This window comes from Ahaetulla prasina, chromosome 8, assembly GCF_028640845.1.
Source record: "Ahaetulla prasina isolate Xishuangbanna chromosome 8, ASM2864084v1, whole genome shotgun sequence".
Taxonomy (NCBI): Eukaryota; Metazoa; Chordata; class Lepidosauria; order Squamata; family Colubridae; genus Ahaetulla; species Ahaetulla prasina.
Genome location: NC_080546.1, coordinates 87,133,757 through 87,153,629, shown reverse-complemented (window position 1 = coordinate 87,153,629; position 19,873 = coordinate 87,133,757). Strand labels below are relative to the sequence as shown.

Here is a 19,873-nt window from a genome sequence, read left to right as displayed (position 1 = left end):
GGGCGTGGCTAACTGCTCATGTGACTGAGTGGATGTGGCTATGGGCATAGAAACTACTCAGAGGGCTAAAAAAAGTAATTTTTGACCAGTCCTCACACTTATGACCATCCTCACATTTATGCCCATTGCAGCATTTTTAACAACCATATCACTCATTTCACAACTGCTTCTCTTCACCACGGTTACAAGATAGGGTGCAAAATGTAAAGATAGTTGTACGTGTGAGGACCAGTCAAAAGTGTGAGAACCTGTCAGAAATCACTTTTTTCAGCCGTCTGGGTAGTCCCTATGCACAGTTTAGGCTTAAGTATACTATATGTGTGTGAGTTATATATATGTGCATGTGTATCTCTATGTTTGTGTACGTGTGTGTTTGTGTTATGTTGATTTTTAATGTAATATTTGGATTGAAGGCGAACTCGGCCTCGGGATGCTCCGGGGACAGAAACGCCGCAAAAGAGCGACGGCTCAGCTGCCCCCAAGGGGAAGGGAGGACCCCGGAGAAGAGCCCGACGCTTCGCCGCAGCCACGCACCTGATCGGCCTCCCAAGGAGCTACGGCCGGGGTGCCCGCCAACGAGCTCAGCTCCCACAGCCAGCCCGGCCTCGCATTAGCCGGGGCCCCTTTCCAGCAGCTGGTGGGCAGCGGGCGCAGGGCGCGGCCGGGCCTCAAAAGCAGTAGGGCCGCCCAGGCCTTGAGTCCGCGGCTGGCGCCCTCCGCCCTTGAAGCAGCAGCGGGGCGGCGGCCTCCGTGGCCCTTCGCCTCTAGGCGGAGAGCAGGTGGCAGCCAGTGGCTCCCAGGCGGCGATCCCCTCAGCCTCTTCCCCCCCACTCCCCGCCTCCCGCCTGACTCACCAGCCCTGGGCCGCCTCCCGCCTGGCCCGGCCTCCGAGCGGAACTTGGCCGGAACCACCAGCGGCTCTCCGTCCGCCTCCCGCTGCCTCTTCCTCCCGGGCAGCCGAGGGGCACCGCCTCGCTTCAGTCCGCACTCCGGGGGGACGGGGGACGGGGCGGGGGCGGGGGCAGGGCCTGTGCCTATCCAGCGCCGCTTCCCCGCCGCCCCAGCGGATCCCGCCACCGAAATTCATCCTCAGAGTCGCCCATTTTGGCGGCGCAGCTACGCAGGCGCCACCTTTCCGTTGCTGCGCGAGCTCCCCCTGCTGCTCGGCGGCTGAACTGCCCCAACCCTCTTTGCAACAGCGCAGAATGGTGGAGGCGGCGGGGCATATTCAATTATATTTTCAGAATTTGCTGCGGGCCAATAAAACTGACCCGCGGGCAGTTTGCCATCTTTGACACCCTGGTGTAGGGTCTTCTGCTTGGGCAGCGGTGGGCGGGGGGGAGGTTGGACTAAATGATCTACAAGGTCCCTTCCAACTCTGATAATTTGTATCTCTTACATGCTCATTTTGTACATTTAAATTTAATAAATAAATCTTTTAAGTAGCCAGGGGCATTTAAGGAAAGTTTGCCTTTGCTACAAGGATATTATTTTGTCAATCTGTTGTGGACCATGTATTTACCCTCATTCATTTTCCGCATATGACAAAATTGTCTTACATTTGCAGCACTCAATTGTTTCAGGTAGTCTTAATATACTAGGATAAGGGGAAAAGTGAGGCGCCCCAATGTTGATTCATCGCCTTATTTTATTTTATTTTTAAATTTTATTTTGATTAGGGGACTGGAGGCTAAAACATATGAAGAACAGTTGCAGGAACTGGGTATGTCTAGTTTAATGAAAAGAAGGACTAGGTAGTGTAGGGTTTCCTGCCTGGGCAGGGGGTTGGACTAGAAGGCCTCCAAGGTCCCTTCCAACTCTGTCGTTATATTATTATATTATATCTTTTATTTTAGATTTCTCAGGCTGGAGACTTGCTAATTGAAGTCTATGTGGAAAGGAAGGAACCTGACTCCAGCATTATAATAAGGGTTTGTATAATTTTTTATTTTTTATTTCTTTTTTTTTATTTCTTTTTTTTAAATGCATATTTCATCTGTTGCTTTAAGGCAATTCAAAAGGCCATTCTCTTTTTTTTAAAAAAAACACTGGCATAACTTGCTAATTTTAAAATTTATATCTATTTAATTATTATTACGTTTTTGCAGAACAAGGTCCCATACTCAGAGAACCAGACAATGGGCACATACTGTCATATGTGGTGGAGGCAAAGGCAAAAAAATATTGGACGAAAATATATAATGGTTAGAAAAAAGATTAAAGCAACGCATAGACTATAAGCCAGAAATATTTCTCTTAGGCATAGTACCAGAAAAATACGATAGAGAGAGTATATACTTAATATTGCATGTCTCAATGGCAGCAAGAATTGAATATGCACAACACTGGAAACCACCCATAGAAGAAGATGTAATTAAAAAAAAATACTAGATTGTGTTATGACCCAGGCCCAAGTAGGTAGTAGGAAACTCAGTCAGTAAAAAAACAAACACTTTATTCGAACAGCTGAGAATTACTTCATTCCCAGGGTAGTTCAACTAAATTAAAGCAAATTCCTCCCGACACAAATTCCTTAGTCCTATCCCAAACCTTGGTCCAATTAGGCAAACGGCCAAAGGCCTTTCTTGGCAAACGTTCAGAAGTCACCGATACAAAAATAAATGCAAGGAGACGAAGTACCAACATTGTTTTCCAGCAAAGCCCAAAAGCCGTTGCTGGTCTGTTTTAAGCCTTATGGGAGGGGCCAATCATCTCTTGGCCCTACTCCTGAGTTGTCCTCTTTCCTTGAGCTGCTCTTGGCTTCTGGCAGCTCTTCTCATGCGTGCATTAGGAACAGGCTCCTCCTGTTCCTCTGCCTCATTACTATCAGTCTCTGGAGGCTCTGGAGTCCGCACCTCACTCCCCGATTGCCCTGGCCCCAACTCAGCCTCATTCTGTCCAACTCCGTTGCCAGCTCCACAGGCTGCTGGCAGACCACAACAGATTGTGCAGAAATGGATAGTTTGACATTAAAGGTAAAAGATAGAGAAGATACAGAATATTTTCAAACATGGCTCTTATTCTATCAGTGGTTGGACAATAGAGGTAGAAATGGGGAAAATACTACGATGTATGTCTTATGTTTAATATTAAAAAGTTATTTGATGAAGATTAGTTTCATTATAATTGTTCTGACTTAGGCTTCCTTGGAAAGCATAAAGCACGATCTTTGTCCCGGCAAACCTCTTTTATTCATACGCTGTGAATTATTGTCATTCACAGTCTGAAAGGCTTCACAAACAGTCTTTCAGGGGAATGTTTATAAACACCCACCTTATCTCCCTTGGAATGCTGCCAGAGAACTAATTGTCAAACGCGGGGCAAGGCCAAACTTAGCACAGAGTCAAACAGAACTTTCCAAAGCTTGAACCAATCAGGTGAACTAATTGTTTACTACAAAAGCTCATGTCCCGTTCGCTCCTCTTTTATGTCTTATGGGAGGGGCCAATCATCTCCAAGCCTTACTCCCAAGTTGACCCTGTTTTCTTAATTGTTCTTGTCTTCTGGCAGTTCTGCACATGCGCACAGTGGGAACAGGCTCCCAATGTTCTTCTGCCTCACTGATGTCAGGCTCCGGAGGCAGCAAATAACTACCAGATGGCCTTGGCCCTCTCTCTGCCTCTGACTTATATCCCTTATCCGAGCCTTCCCCAGACTCCAGGACTAGCCCATGTTCTTCCCCAACCTCCTCCACTGTCTGAATCTGCTGCCAGATCTGCTGGCCGCTGGTGGGTCACAACAATAATTTTAGTTCTAGGTCACAGGATTATTATTATTTTTTTAGTTTGAAGGATCGATGAGATTTGTTTGTCCTTCTCGTGGAAATATCAAATAGGTTTTTGGAGGGAAAATGGCATGGAACAAAGCCCTTCCCATAATATCCTTCAATCATTTTTAACCATAATGAGTCTTTCCAATATCTTCTTTCACAGCTTCTGATGTCTTGATTGGACATATTTTTTCTCCCCTCCCCCATATGAGAGCATAAAACTCTGGCACGTGTGAGACAAAGGTGAAATGCTCCCAGTTCAGACCAGATCATCCGATTCGGTAGCGATGGCGGCAGGTGCCCCCCCCAAGTTAAGCCGCGTGATCATCAGAGTTTTTGTTTTGTTTTTTTACTTTTAAAAGCATTTTTCTTCGGCTGAAAAAATGCTTTTAAAAGTTAAAAAAAAGCCTCTGATGATTGTGCGACTCAGCTGGGATCATCAGAACCCTTTAAAAGCTTTTAAAAGGCTCCTCTGGCGATCCCAGCTGAGTTGCCTGATCGCCAGAATCTTTTAAAAGCATTTTTTTACAACATCTTTTTTGCAACCCGAAGAGGTTGCAAAAAAAATGCTTTAAAATGATTCTGGTGATCAGGCAACTCAGCTGGGATCGCCAGAGGAGCCTTTTAAAAGCTTTTTTTCCTCTGGCGATCCCAGCTGAGTTGCCTGATCATCACAGGCTTTTAAAAGCATTTTTTTACAACCTCTTCGGCCAAAGAGGTTATAGAAAAAATGCTTTTAAAAGTAAAAAAAAAAAAGTGGCCATGCCCACCCAGTCACCTTACCCCACCACCACCAAGCCATGCCCACAAAACCGGTAGTAACAAATTTTACATTTTACCCCTGGTGTGAGACCCGCTCGGAAGTTTTGAATAATTTCTAAAGTCTTATCTGATCTTCAAAGTAGATCTCACCCACAATGGAGGCGGAAGAATTGACTCACGACGTACTGGGCATCAAAAACCTCACCCCTCATAAAGATGACACATGGACCACCTTTGAAGTTATTGAAAATGGAGAACTAGGTTAGTCATTGTCGGCATCGGCTTGGAATTATTATTATTTTTATGCTTAACGATTCCTTGCTGTTTTTCTTCGCAGAAAAACGAAACAAAACAAATAGGAACCTTAGCGCTATTTCATGGAAACACTCGATGTGATTCTGAAAGACGCTCGGTTTGGAGAGGTGACAAAAGAGGGACTACCTTGACAAACTCTTCTCCCGTCCTCTCCCCTCTAATATTCTCCCCTCACCCATCCCCTCTACTATTGTCTCCCTCCCTTCATCCCGCCCTCCCTTCCTTCCTTTTTTCCATTCCTCCCTCCCTCCCTCCATCCTTCCTTCTCGTCCATTCCTTCCTTCCTTTCCTTCCTTCCTTTGTTCTTTATTTCCTCCCTCTCTCCCACTCTCCCTCCCTTCTCTTCTCTTCCATTCCTCCCTTCTATACCCTCCTCCCTTCCTTCCCTTCCTTTTTTCCTTCCTTTCTTCTGTTCCTTCCTTCCTTCACTTCCATTCCTTCTTTCTCTTCCTTCTCTTCCATTCCTTCCTTCCTTCCTTCTTCCTTTGTTCTTTATTTCCTCTCTCTCTCCCACCTCCTCCCTTCTCTTCCATTCTTCCTCCCTTACCCTCCTTCCTTCCTTCCTTCCTTCTTTCCTTCCTTCTCTTCCATTCCTCCTCCCTCTCTCCCTTCCTCCCTCCCTTCCATTCTTTCTTTCCATACTTCCTATGTTCTTTATTTCCTCACTCTCTCTCTCCCTCCCTCCATTCCTTCTCTTCTCTTCCATTCCTCCCTCCCTTCCGTATACTCCCTCCCTCCTTCCTTTTTTCCTTCTTTCCTTCTGTTCCTTCCTTCTTTCTCTTCCTTCTCTTCCATTCGTTCCTTCCTTCCCTCCCTCCCTCCCTCTCTCCCTTCCATACTCCCCTCCCTCCCTCCCTCCATTCTTCTTCCATTTACCATAAATTGCAGTATGCTGTGGAAACCTTCTGTCAAACAGGGCACTTTCTGTTGGGAGAATTGTGGGCGTGCATTTATCGTCGCAAGTAGCTGTGTTTAATTTACCGAGCTCCTGTTTTGAAGCTGTATCTTTCCTCATGAAGTAACCTTCCCTGCTTTCCAGGGAATTCAGTCTTTTTCCTAACAACCCTCACCTCAATTTAATAATTGTTTACGAGATGCAACCGAAAGTCTGAGAATGCAAGCGTAGCCTACATTTTCCAGAATGCAATTTCCTTCTAATATTTATTGTTAGAGTGGAACGAAGAATCCCACTGCTGTTTACTAGCAACATAGAATGACCTTGGGAGCAAAATAATGGGATATATAAGTTGGAGAGCTAGAGGTCTGAAGTGGTTGGAACTAAAATATTAACAAGGAGCTGAAATATTTGCACATTAAGCAGCAGAGGTAGAAAATGAAATTATCTGGCCTTATGTGGTAGATTTGATATGGTGGGACCTCTGGTTTATAAAAATTTTGCTAGCAATTTCTATAAGAGGCGTAGTTTGCAAATAATGTGTGTATAGCTGATAAAATAATGAATGTTTGTCAACCGATGATTTATATTCAACATTAAATATCAACGTGGCTATAGATACAGGTAGCCCTCAACTTACGACCACAATGGAACCCAAAATTTCTGTTGTTAAATGAGACACAGTTTCTCCCCATTTCATGATCTTTCTCAGCACAGTTGTTAAGTATGTTTTTGTTGTGGTCTGCCAGCAGCCTGAGGAGCTGGCAATCGAGTCAGACAGTGAGGAGGCTGGGGAGGACCATGGGCCAATCCTGGAGTCTGGGGAAGGCCTGGATGAGGGCTCTGTGTCTGAGGCAGAGATGGGGCCAGGGCCATCTGGGAGTGATGTGCGGACTCTGGAGCCCCCAGAGTCAGACAGCAGAGAAGCAGAGGAACAGGAGGAACCTGTTCCTGGTGCACACATGCGCAGAACTGCCAGAAGGCAAGAGCAGCTAAAGCAAAAAGGACGACTCAGGAGTAAGGCCAGGAGATGATTGGCCCCTCCCATAAGGCTTAAAACACAGCTGCCTGCAATTACTGCAGGTTCTAGTCCCACCAGGTCCAAGGTTGACTCAGCCTTCCATTTTATAAGGTAGGTAAAATGAGGACCCAGATTGTTGGGGGGGGGGCAATAAGTTGACTTTGTAAATATACAAATAGAATGAGACTATTGCCTTACACACTGTAAACCGCCCTGAGTCTTCGGAGAAAGGTGGGATATAAATGTAAATAAATAAAAGGCACTTGGGCTCTTTGTGAGAAAGCAGCGTTGCTAACTCTGTTTCCAGTCGGCATCTCTTGTTTGTTTCTGAACTTCCTTTGCCGAGTAAGGTCTTTGGCAGGTTGACAAAGAAGATAAAGGTTGGTGATTATCCCGAAGGACTTCTTCTGAAGGACTTGTTTTGCAACTAATTGGAACTCAGCTGAGAATGAACGTTATTCTCAGCTGTTACAATAAAATAGGTTTGTTTGGGTTTATTTGTGTCTTGTAATGGCTCAGTAAGCCTAGGTCACAACAGTTTTACCCTATTTTACAATGTTTCTTGCCACAGTTGTTAAGCAAATCATTACATCATGTTACTTACTTGTTAAGATAGTAACATGGTTATTAAGTGAATCTATACATTCTATACACAACCCACTCAGATGTTTACATTTGGACATGTGTCATTGGTCAAAATACGGCATTTTAATTTGTATAAGGCAGGAGTGTCAAACTCAAAGCTAGATCCGGCCCATGGGATACTTAGATCTGGCCTCTGCAGCTGTTCTGGAAACAGCGAAGGACCAGCCCGCAGTGCTTCTGCCACTGAAAACGGAGCTCCGTAGGACCGCAGGAGGATTGCAGGAGGCCATCATAGCTGGAAACGGAGCGCGGGAGCCCTTTTTTGTGGGAGGAGCACTCGGGCCTCCACGGGCGCCCCCAAAACGAGTGATGTCGAGCTGGCCATGTACACCCTGGCCACACTCCCCGCAGCTCCCCCGAGGTAAAATACAACCCTGATGCGGCCCTCAATGAAATTTAGTTTGACACAAGGGTGATGTTCTGTTTCCCTCCCCCAATACTTCCAACAAAGAGTCAGTCAAAGGCGTTTTCCCAATTTATTTACATTTGGCTGAATTCCTTCTGGCACAGAGATGTCTCCCCACACGCCTGCCAAAATCCCTGGAGATAACCAGAAAATTATAGATAAAGCACGATTCACTCACAAACAGATTCTTCTCTCCATGATTTGCCCGCGCAAATTCATTACTTTGTCCAAGACAAAAAGCCAGGAAGTTCCGCCTCTTGCTTTATAGCCCCTGTGAGTGTCACTCTGTGACTCATCATTCTTTGACTTTGTCCCAACGCCTCCTCTGCTGCGTGCACCAGTCATGTCTGCGCAGTCTTGCATCAAGCCAAGATTGTTCTTGGGGCGTTGCCAAATCAGAAGAAGGCCCGGGGGAATCAGGCCTTGTTGGCCCCTCCTCTTCCTCCTGAGTGGGTGCCAGGGAGGGAGAGGGCCCAGGGGAAGCAGGTGTTGCCAGTTCCTCTTCCTCACTTTCTGAATCATCCTCCAGGAGTCCGAGTCCGGGAACCTGGGTCACAACAGGTGAAATGTTCCCAGTTCAGACTGGATCAGGTTATCCAGTAGCGATTGTGGCAGGTGGTTCAGAGAATTGGTACCGATGGCTGCGGGAGGCTCCGCCCACCCACCCAGGTGTCATTACTTCCTGGTTTTAACCAGGAAGTAATGTACTTTTTACCCTCGGCGCATGTGTAGGTTTTGTGCATGCGCAGAGGGTTATGCACGCATGTGACACACACGCACAAGTGAAGTAAGCACGTGCGCAGGGCGCATGCACTTCCAAACTGATAAGGAAGGTAAGTAGATTTCACTCCTGGTTTGACGCCCATGATATAGGGCACGTGGAAACATCCAAAATGAGCAACTGATCTCCAGATCACAACCAACCACATTTTTAGTTCTTTCTTCTCTTCTAGAACGTCCCTTGCATTGTACGGAGAACATCCTAGAACAGATCCTTCACTGGAGTTCCCTGGCCAACCCCAGCAACGCTTCTCTTATAATAAAGAAATTTCCAACCGTAGAACTTACGGGTGAAGGTAAGTACTAAAAAGCATATTCCCTCTTACAGGTAGTCCTCGACTTACAACAATTCATTTAGTGACTGTTCTTGTGACCAGTGGTGAAATCCACTTACCTTCGCTACTGGTTTGGGTCTGGTCCCGCACTTGCACTTTCTTCTGCTCACTCACGCCTCTTCTGCGCCTCTTCTTCCCAAGGACCGGCCCATAGATTTCCACTGCTCTCCTCTCCTCTACCTTCTGTGCATCTGCATGTCAGGCACTGAGCCCAGCTGTTTTTCCTCTTCCTCATCAGCCACCTCCAGACCTGGGGGCTGTTGACTCTCCCTCTGAGGGCTGACGAACAGCTCAGAAACCACCTCTGTCTCTCTCTCTGACAGCTCCATTCCCTCTTCCCCTTCTGAACTCTCAGGTTGCCTCGATGGCTGACACTGAGTCCCACGCCCCCTCCTCCTCCGATTTGGCTCCTGGAGGGGCCGGCAGCCAACAGGCCACAACAGATGCTTTGAATATTCTCAGAGGACTGCTTAGTTCTCTTGAAAAGGCTGTGAAACAAAAACTTCATAGAAATAGAGCACTGAAAATTATCACATTTTCACCAAAATCATAGGACTGCGTTTACCAAAATCATAGGAAACTCAGTCCATGAAAAAAAAAAACACCACCCCGTCTGTACGCCATCCTATTTAGGCATGTTTTTGAGGGCGGGTGCATGCGCGGAAGGCATGCGTGTGGCAAAGTGGTGGTAACAAAATTTGGAACCCACCACTGGCTGCAACGGTCATACTGTAAGTATAAAAAATGTCATAAGTAATAATAATAATAACAACAACAGCAACAACAGAGTTGGAAAGGGACCTTGGAGGTCTTCTAGTCCAACCCCATGCTTAGGGAGGAAACCATACACCACTTCAGAGAATATCTCCCTTATAGCTTCTATAACCATATAATTTTTCCCCCAAGTCTTTCTTACATAAGATCTTTCGAGAATATTCTATTTACAATTCAGTACAACACATTATATAATTTCAATACAGGAAATTACAATATCTATTCAACTTTAGTCCTTCATCGTCAAAATTCAATATAAATCCAAATATCTAGTCTTTTATGATAGATGTGAAACATATAATCAACCCATTTCTTCCAGATCTTTCTCACATATAGTCTTTCAGGAACGCTAATATTTTTATCTGTTAATATTTCAGAAAAATCTTCTTTCAAGGATAATACTTTTGTCTCTTGCCATTTTTTTTGATGCATTAGTCTCTGTCTTTCCTTCATTACTCCTTTTGAAAAGTCAATCACAATATTTCCTAATAGTTCCTTATGTCCAACAATCCACAAGTTACTGCCATATATTCCATCAGTCCAGAAAGAGAACTCTTGGAAAGCATTAACCCTGTGAATTTTTTCGGTTTGGGAGGCAGCCTCTTGTAACACAGATTCAGGCATTTCATCAAAACTTTTTAAAAAGAGCCTCTTTACATCATCTTGTTTATTCACGATCATATCTTCATTTTTATCCACTTTTGCTTGCATCTCCTCTATTCCATTTTCCAAGTATTGATTACACTGGTTAATTTCCTCCAAGCTCTCATCCAAAACATTCCCATTTTTTATCAATTTGTATTTTTGAATAATTAAATACATTCTTTCTGTATAATCCTGTATAAAGTCACGAATCCATTCTTCTGAAAGAACCTTCATGGCAAAGTTCTTGCTGAGAATCCCCTTATGAAATACTTAAACAAACTAAAATAATCCAACAGTCCACAGTCCAGCATAATAAGATAAAGTCTCCATTCACTTTCACTTTCTCAGCAAGTAAACGCCATTTTGTTTCGTTATGTTGATTGTAGATGAAAGAAGAAGAAAAAATAAAAAAAAAATAGAAGTCAGATTTAATACTTGCAATTTAAATGACTGATCTCCTGTGTTTGTTCCGTCTGCTTATAAAAATCCATAACAATCACTTGAAGCAGAAGTGGTCGCTCTCTTCTCTTTCTGCCGAAGCAGAGACACGCTGGGTCTGGAGCTGCTGCAGATGGATTTCAGGAACTTTCCTTCGAGTTCCTTTCAAATTGAGAAAGCGGGGCCTCTAGAGTTCTACCTATCCTCCTCTGCTGCATGCGCCGGTCATGTCTGCGCAGTCTTGTATCAAGCCAAGATTGTTCTTGGGGCGTTGCCAAATCAGAAGAAGGCCCGGGGGAATCAGGCCTTGCCGGCCTTTCCTCTTCCTCCTGGGTGGGTGCCAGGGAGGGAGAGAGCCCAGGGGAAGCAGGTCTTGCCAGTTCCTCTTCCTCACTTTCTGAATCATCCTCCAGGAGTCCGAGTCCGGGAACCTGGGTCACAACAGGTGAAATGTTCCCAGTTCAGACTGGATCAGGTTATCCAGTATCGATTGTGGCAGGTGGTTCAGAGAATTGGTAGCGATGGCTGCGGGAGGCTCCGCCCACCCACCCAGGTGTCATTACTTCCTGGTTTTAACCAGGAAGTAATGTACTTTTTACCCTCGGCGCATGTGTAGGTTTTGTGCATGCGCAGAGGGTTATGCACGCATGTGACACACACGCACAAGTGAAGTAAGCACGTGCGCAGGGCGCATGCACTTCCAAACTGATAAGGAAGGTAAGTAGATTTCACTCCTGGTTTGACGCCCATGATATAGGGCATGTGGAAACATCCAAAATGAGCAACTGATCTCCAGATCACAACCAACCACATTTTAAATTCTTTCTTCTCTTCTAGAACGTCCCTTGCATTGTACGGAGAACATCCTAGAACAGATCCTTCACTGGAGTTCCCTGGCCAACCCCAGCAACGCTTCTCTTATAATAAAGAAATTTCCAACCGTAGGACTTACGGGTGAAGGTAAGTACTAAAAAGCATATTCCCTCTTACAGGTAGTCCTCGACTTACAACAATTCATTTAGTGACTGTTCTTGTGACCAGTGGTGAAATCCACTTACCTTCGCTACTGGTTTGGGTCTGGTCCCGCACTTGCACTTTCTTCTGCTCACTCACGCCTCTTCTGCGCCTCTTCTTCCCAAGGACCGGCCCATAGATTTCCACTGCTCTCCTCTTCTCTACCTTCTGTGCATCTGCATGTCAGGCACTGAGCCCAGCTGTTTTTCCTCTTCCTCATCAGCCACCTCCAGACCTGGGGGCTGTTGACTCTCCCTCTGAGGGCTGACGAACAGCTCAGAAACCACCTCTGTCTCTCTCTCTGACAGCTCCATTCCCTCTTCCCCCTCTGAACTCTCAGGTTGCCTCGATGGCTGACACTGAGTCCCATGCCCCCTCCTCCTCCGATTTGGCTCCTGGAGGGGCCGGCAGCCGACAGGCCACAACAGATGCTTTGAATATTCTCAGAGGACTGCTTAGTTCTCTTGAAAAGGCTGTGAAACAAAAACTTCATAGAAATAGAGCACTGAAAATTATCACATTTTCACCAAAATCATAGGACTGCGTTTACCAAAATCATAGGAAACTCAGTCCATGAAAAAAAAAAAAAAACACCCCGTCTGTACACCATCCTATTTAGGCATGTTTTTGAGGGCGGGTGCATGCGCGGAAGGCATGCGTGTGGCAAAGTGGTGGTAACAAAATTTGGAACCCACCACTGGCTGCAACGATCATACTGTAAGTATAAAAAATGTCATAAGTAATAATAATAATAACAACAACAGCAACAACAGAGTTGGAAAGGGACCTTGGAGGTCTTCTAGTCCAACCCCATGCTTAGGGAAGAAACCATACACCACTTCAGACAAATGGTTATCCAACATCTTCTTAAAAACTTTCATAAAAAAAGTTTTATTTTACAATCATATCAAACAGCTCATCCAATGTACAGTTATATACAATTAGTCAGGCTTGCCCAGTCACCACCCCCCTTTTTAACACTCTTCCCTCTTCTACCTTCTTTTACTTTCCAGACCTTCCTCTCCTTCTCTTATCTACATCCTCTCCTCCCTCCACCCTACACCTTCCTTCTCCCTCTTCTACCTTCTTTTACTTTCCAGACCTTCCTCTCCTTCTCTTATCTACATCCTCTCCTCCCTCCACCCTACACCTTCCTTCTCCCTCTTCTACCCCTCTTCCTTCCTCTTCTCCTCTTTCCTACCTCATACTCTCTCCTCTTTTCTCCCTCCCCACCATTCTAAAATGGTAACTGGGCAGACCCGAGCCTACATTAATTATATTTATACATCTTCAATAATTAAGAACAGGGATTCTTAAAAACTTTCAGTGTTTGAGCATTTACAACTACTGGAGGCAAGTTGTTCCACTTATTGATTGTTCTAACTGCCAGGAAATTTCTCCTTAGTTCTAAGTTGCTTCTTTCCTTGATCAGTTTCCACCCATTGCTTCTTGTTCTACCCTCAGGTGCTTTGGAGAACAGCCCAACTCCCTCTTCTTTGTGGCAACCCCTGAGATACTGGAACACTGCTATCATGTCTCCCCTAGTCCTTCTTTTTATTAAACTAGACATACCGAGTTCCTGCAACCGTTCTTTATATGTTTTAGCCCCATCATCTTTGTTGCTCTTCTCTGCACAGTCTCTGCAAAGTCTCTTTGCAACTTAGAACGGTCATTAAATGAAACTTTCGGAAGTCGAGGAATACCTGTATCCTACTGGCAATGTTTTGTACTTTTAAACTACAGGTATTTCCACTCGCTCGTCTTTTCATCAGCTCCTTAGCAAAGTCCCTCAGCAAACAGGATCTTGTAAAGCTTGTTTTGTGGAGCTTTATTCTTTGATAGATTTCCAGGCCGTTGACAATTCGGTTCTCTTTGCCTTAATAAGTGGCTCCTGAATCAATCCCAGGGGAGTTTCTGATTTTAGTGTTATCGGTTTGTCCGTTGTCACTGATACAGCTTAATGTGAGGATCTAAAAAGGCAATAAGGATAGCAAATCAAATGTGATTTCATTCTCCATTTCTTACAAAGACAAACTGGCATCTTTTCAGGAGCGTTTAGCTTCAATGGACTGTCGAAAGGAAATGGCATAGCTTTTTTTTTTTGGTTTTAAAGTAGGTGGTGAGGAGAATTCCATCCGCCGCATGGATGTTTCTTCATTCCGCTGATTGCAGTGGTGTTTACTCTGCCTTTAAACTACACAAGTCAGGATAACTCACTGTCATTTTGAAAACCTGGCTTGTTTTTAAAGAAACCATGGTTGACATTCATGGGGGAGGGGGGTTGGAGAGCAAAATATTTGGTTGGCAAACCACATCGGTGGATTCATGCATTGCACTAAGCCAGCAACAAGGATATCACGCCCCATTTTAGCGTCATGCGTGAATCCAACCAATAATAATTATATAGAGTGAACGTGGGAGCAGGTGTTCACATTTTCCTCCAGTTGAGCTAGCAAAGGTTCGTTAAAGTAGCGCTAACAGATGCTTTAGCGTTCTGTCGGAATCTTGTTAATGTTCTCATTTTCGCATGGCGATAAACATGGCAAAGGGAAGCATGACTCTGGAATTCTGGCCAACCTTGTAATAAAAAGCCCTTTTTGGATCTACCCGAATCCAAAACAGAGAAGAAGACAGGTAACCATATTCTGAGCCATCGCCATAGCAACGCATCTTACCAGTGGAGACCCTGGTTAGACTCTCTAGGCTCTCTCTAGATTTGTCTGTCTTTTCCTCGATGTACAGAATGATGGGTTGAATATTGTAAAGAGAAAGAGAACCTGGGGCGGAGTCAAAAGAGGATTCAGTCTAGAATCCCTACGTAGCCACAAGCGAGCTACATCCAACCTCCCAAGAATTCCATTGCTCCTTATGTACCTGCAAGCCAGGGTTGAAATGCTCCCGGTTCGGACCGGATTGAACAATCCGGTAGGAATGGCGGCGGGTGGTTCGGAGAACCGGTAACAAAAATCCCTGCCACACCCCCCACCCATGCCCAGCTAAGCCACGCAATTGCCTCTTTTTTTTTTTTTACTTTTAAAAGCATTTTTTTAAAAGGTAAAAAAGCTGAAGCCTGCTAGGTAAAAAATGGTGGTGTAGGCAAAAAATGGGGGGTGGGGGTTCTTTAGAGAGAGAGCGAGAAAGGAAGGAAGGGAGGGAGGGAGGGAGGAAGAAGAGGGAGGGAGGGAGGGAGGGAGGGAGAAAGGAAGGAAGGAAGGAAGGAAGGAAAAAGAAAGAAAGAAAGAAAGAAAGAAAGAAAGAAAGAAAGAAAGAAAGAAAGAAAGAAAGAAAGAAAGAAAGAAAGAGAAAGAGGAAGGGAGGGAGGGAGGAAAAAGGAGAGGAAGGAAGGACTACAAACCTGGCACTAGACGCAACTTCAGAGGATAATACAGGGCTAGAAGGGACCTGGAAGTCATCTAGTCCAACCCTGCTCCAGCAGGACATAGTTAGTGAGTTTCTGTCTTTTGATCCCCCAGTCACATAGCCACGCCCACCCAGTCACATGACCCCACCACCACCAAGCCACGCCCACAGAACCAGTAGGAAAGAAATTTAGATTTCACCCTTGCGCCCAGCAGGTGCTAAATATTAGTTAAGAAGATTCCTGTCTGTAGGCATGAATATAAATCAGTTTAATTAGACCTTCGTGTGTGTAGATCTGGTCATTTGCACCTGATGTTATACTTTTTCTCTCCAGGGGAGAAATTTAGATGTGTGCAATTAGATGGATTGTATGAACATGTGTTTGTACATTGGAAAGGATCTAAGCATAAGGAAGGAAGGACAGAAGGAAGGAGGGAGGGAGAGTAGAGGAGAAGGGGGAACAGAGGGAGGGAGGGAGGAAGGGGGAAGGGAGGGAAGAATGGAAGAAAGGAAGGAATCAAAGAAGGAAAGAAGGGAAGAGAAGGAAGGAAAGGGTGTATGGGAAGGAGGGAAGAGAAGAGAAGGAAGGAAGGAAGGAGGGAGGGAGGGAGGAGGAGGGAGGAAAGAAGGAAGGAAGGACGAAGGAAGGAACACGGAAAGGGGAAGGGAGGGGTGTATGAAAGGGAAGGACGGAGGGAAGGAATGGAAGAGAAGGAATGGAAGAAAGGAGGGAGGAAGGAAGGAAGGAAGGAAGGAAGGAAGGAAGGAAGGAAGGAAGGAAGGAAGGAAGGAATCAGTCCAATTTTGGGGGGAATAAGAAAGAGACCTTTAGTATTATATTGAAGCAAAAGTGTTTAATCCTGGTTTATAATTTTGCTCTCATCCCTGCTTAAGGTGCCAAACATTCAGGGAGCCCATCGTCACCCAAGATTAATTCAGGTATGTTGATTTTTCATATCTTATTCTCTATAGGACTGCCTATTTAATATACTGTATGAACAGATAGCACCGAACTATGTAAACGACCCATTAATCGTCTTACCAAGTGGAGAGGCTGGCGTCCAAAGAATTACAATTTATTGGTTTATTTAATTTAAGGTCGGAGACTAAAAGAAAGAAAACGGCTTACCGAACAAATAGAATAAATTAAAAAAAAACCCATCGAATTAAAGAAGATACACGCCTAATAAAATCAACCAGTAAAACAATATAAAGATCATAACTAACAAGGCAGTGCGTGATACTACAAATGTATCATTTTAATCTACTAAATGCCGGCTGGCTATTGCTAGCGGTAGTGAGCTTAAGTCTGTTAATTTCTGAATTCAAGTTTAATGGAGCAGAAGCTTTAAAAAGCTAGTTCAGTGTAGCGACTGAGCGGGGATACGAGACATCACGGCCGTACAAATAATTTTGGGTTGCTCATTCAACCCATCACAAAATTACCTCAGAAACAGACACCAAAAAAAACCACACGATAAACCGAATCTGAAAACGTTGCTAAGGAAACTCGTTATTAAGAGTAACCAAGTTGACTCGAAGGGCCAGAACAACAAGAAAAATCAAACGTCAAGAAAAATCAAACCAATTTTGAAACCGTTGCTAAGGAAACTTCTTATTACGAGTAAATGTTGACTTGAAGGAGGATGGTAGCAAGAAGAACCATGTTTTTTTTTTAATTTTTTAAAAAAGAAAGTTCTGGTAAAATAGCTGCTAGTAAGACCTGTACGATCTCGAACTCAGTCCAGCTAGAACATTCTTTAAATGTTTGCTTGGATCATATGAATGAACGTTGGTTAATATACATATGTTTATGACCTAGGTCTATGACGGCTAACCTTTTTGTCCTCGTGTGCCGAAAGCACGCACGCCGGCACCCATAATGCACTACTTGCCCCCCCTCCCCTGTGCATGCATCCATGAACCCCCACTCCTCCCCACCCTCGCACGTGCCCACATGACCTCCCACACTTTCCGCACCCTCCCGCTCTGTTGTTCTTTCATCTCATGTCCCTTCCAACTCTGTTGTTATGTTATGTTATGTTATGTTAACATTAAGTTTAAATCTATTGTGTGCTCGTGTATTGTTGCGATTGAAGCTGAAGTAGTCTTTGACAGGAAGGACATTGTAATAGATGATTCTATGAGTTAAACTCAGGTCATGTCGAAAGCGACGGAGGTCTAAGTTTTCTAAACCCAGGATTTCAAGTCTGGTGGCATAAGATATTTTGTTGTATTCAGAGGAGTGGAGAACTCTTCTTGTAAAATATTTCTGGACACATTCAATTGTATTGATGTCTGAAATGTGGTATGGGTTCCAGACATGTGGTATGGGTTCCCTGTCTGGAACCCTGACTGATTGTCAGTCAGATGGATGCATTTAGTACGGTATTTCCCCCAAAATAAGACCTAACCAAAATATAAGCCCTAATGCGTCTTTTAAAGCAAAAATTAATATAAGATCTGGTCTTATTTTTGGGAAAACATGAGAGAGAGAGAGAGAGAGAGAGAGAGAGACTCACTGACTCGTGATCGTAAGTTGAGGACTAGCTGCAATGTAGATAGATAGATAGATAGACAGACAGACAGACACACACACACACACAGAGAGAGACTCACTGACTCGTGATCGTAAGTTGAGGACTAGCTGCAATGTAGATAGATAGATAGATAGATAGATAGATAGATAGATAGATAGATAGATAGATATAGATATAGATATAGATATAGATATAGATATAGATATAGATATAGATATAGATGCCAAATGCCTTTTTTTTTATCAACAGAGGAAACTTCCAAAGGTCCCGTCAAAGCTGGCTACCTGAAATACAAAGAAGAACCCTCCAAGCTTCTGTCTGCCAATAAATTTCAAGACCGCTATTTCGTTTTACGAGAAGGAAAATTGTGGCTTTATAAGGACATGAAGGTACAAATTCTGTTGCAAGCCTTTTTAACTTACTCCCAATCCCACCCCTTCTCTTTACATGAGATTTGACAGATTGGAGACTGGAGGCTAAAACATACAATGAACGGTTGCAGGAATTGGGCATGGCTAGTCTAGTGAAGAGAAGGACCAGGGGAGACAGGAGAGCATCTTCCAGTATTTGAGGGGCTGCCATAGAGAGGAAGGGGTCAAGCTATTCTCCAAAGCACCCAAAGGTCAGGCAAGGAATAATGGATGGAAACTGATCAAGGAGAGATTCAACCTGGAAATAAGGAGAAATTTTCTGACAATGACAACAATCAACCAATAGAACAGTTTGACTTCAAACATTGCGGGAGCTTCGTTATTGGAAGCTTTCAAGAAGAGACTGGACTGCCATCTGTCAAATGTCCAAGATAGGCTAGGATCAAATATGGGAACATAACAACATAAGGGGGGGGGGAACCACCCTTAGATGGAAAAAGTAGGAGTTGACTTTGACTGGCTGATCAACTGAGATCATAACTTTGTCTTAAGAAACTAGTCTCATAACGGTAAAACAACATGTCTAGTCTAGAGAAAAGAAGGACTAGGGGTGACACAACAGCAGTCTTCTAGTGTTTGAAGTACTGTCACAAAGAAGAGGGAGTCAAGCTATTCTCCAAAGCACCTGAGGGTAGAACAAGAAGCAATGGGTGGAAACTAATCAAGAAGCAACGGGTGGAAACTAATCAAGAAGCAACTTAGAATTAAGGAGACATTTCCTGACAGTTAGAACAATTAATCAGTGGGACAACTTGCCTCCAGAAGTTGTGAATGCTCCAACACTGGAAGTTTTTAAGAAGAAATTGGACAATCATTTGTTTGAAATAGTATCGGGCTTCCTGCTTGAGCAGGACGTTGAACTAGATCTTGTGACCGAGGCCCAAGTAGTGATTACCAAACACAAGTCAGTTCTGAATTTTATTAGAACAGCTGAGAATGAATTAATTCTCAGCTTAATCCAAAACAAATTCTTCATAAACAGTCTTCCGGCCTTATCACCAACCTTTGTTGTCTTTGGCAACCTGCCAAAGGCTTTTCGTGGCAAAAAAACCCACAAAGTTCAAGAGATGCTGGACAAGAAGCAATGGAATCAACGTTGCTTTTCTACAAAGAACCCAACGGCTCGTTGCTGCTCTTTTAAGCCTTATGGGAGTGGCCAATCATCTCCTGGCCTTACTCCCAAGTCATCCTTTTTTTTGCTTTGCTCTTGCGTTCTGGCAGCTCTTCTCATGCGTGCACTAGGAACAGGCTCCTCCTGTGCCTCTGCCTGTCTGCTGTCTGCCTCTTAAGGCTCTGGAGTCCGTGCATCGCTCCCAGATGATCCTGGCCCCATCTCTGCCTCTGACGCAGAGCCCTCGTCCAGGCCTTCCCCTGACTCCAGGAACGGCCCATTGTCCTCCCCAGCCTCCTCACTTTCCGACTCCGCAGACCACAACAAAGACCTCCAAGATCCCTTCAACTCTGTTAATCTGTTGCTTAATAAGAATAGAATAGAATAGAATTTTATTGGCCAAGTGTGATTGGACACACAAGGAATTTGTCTTGGTGCATATAGTGGCAAATTCATTTTCATTGTCCCCTGTCATTGTCATGCAATCGGGAAACAAGGTATGGATGTAAAAATATTATTTTTGGTCTCAAAATCAAATTAATATGCAGAATGCTTTTTTTTTTTTTTTGGGGGGTTACCTGCCGTAAATGTCACACTGATTCCTGCAGCAACCAAATTTCTGAGAGGGACTA

At 44.4% G+C, this 19,873-nt stretch overlaps 1 protein-coding gene across 1 annotated transcript in view; it reads left to right on the top strand.

Annotated features, from left to right (window-relative positions):
• Positions 1–19,873, top strand: part of ARAP2 (ArfGAP with RhoGAP domain, ankyrin repeat and PH domain 2) — an 87,369-nt gene that overhangs the window by 41,993 nt on the left and 25,503 nt on the right. The window contains exons 13-17 of the mRNA XM_058192502.1: positions 1,857–1,931; positions 4,675–4,792; positions 8,767–8,889; positions 16,054–16,098; positions 17,949–18,088. Of these exons, the coding sequence (XP_058048485.1) occupies positions 1,857–1,931; positions 4,675–4,792; positions 8,767–8,889; positions 16,054–16,098; positions 17,949–18,088 (501 nt within the window). The remainder of the gene's footprint in view (positions 1–1,856; positions 1,932–4,674; positions 4,793–8,766; positions 8,890–16,053; positions 16,099–17,948; positions 18,089–19,873) is intronic.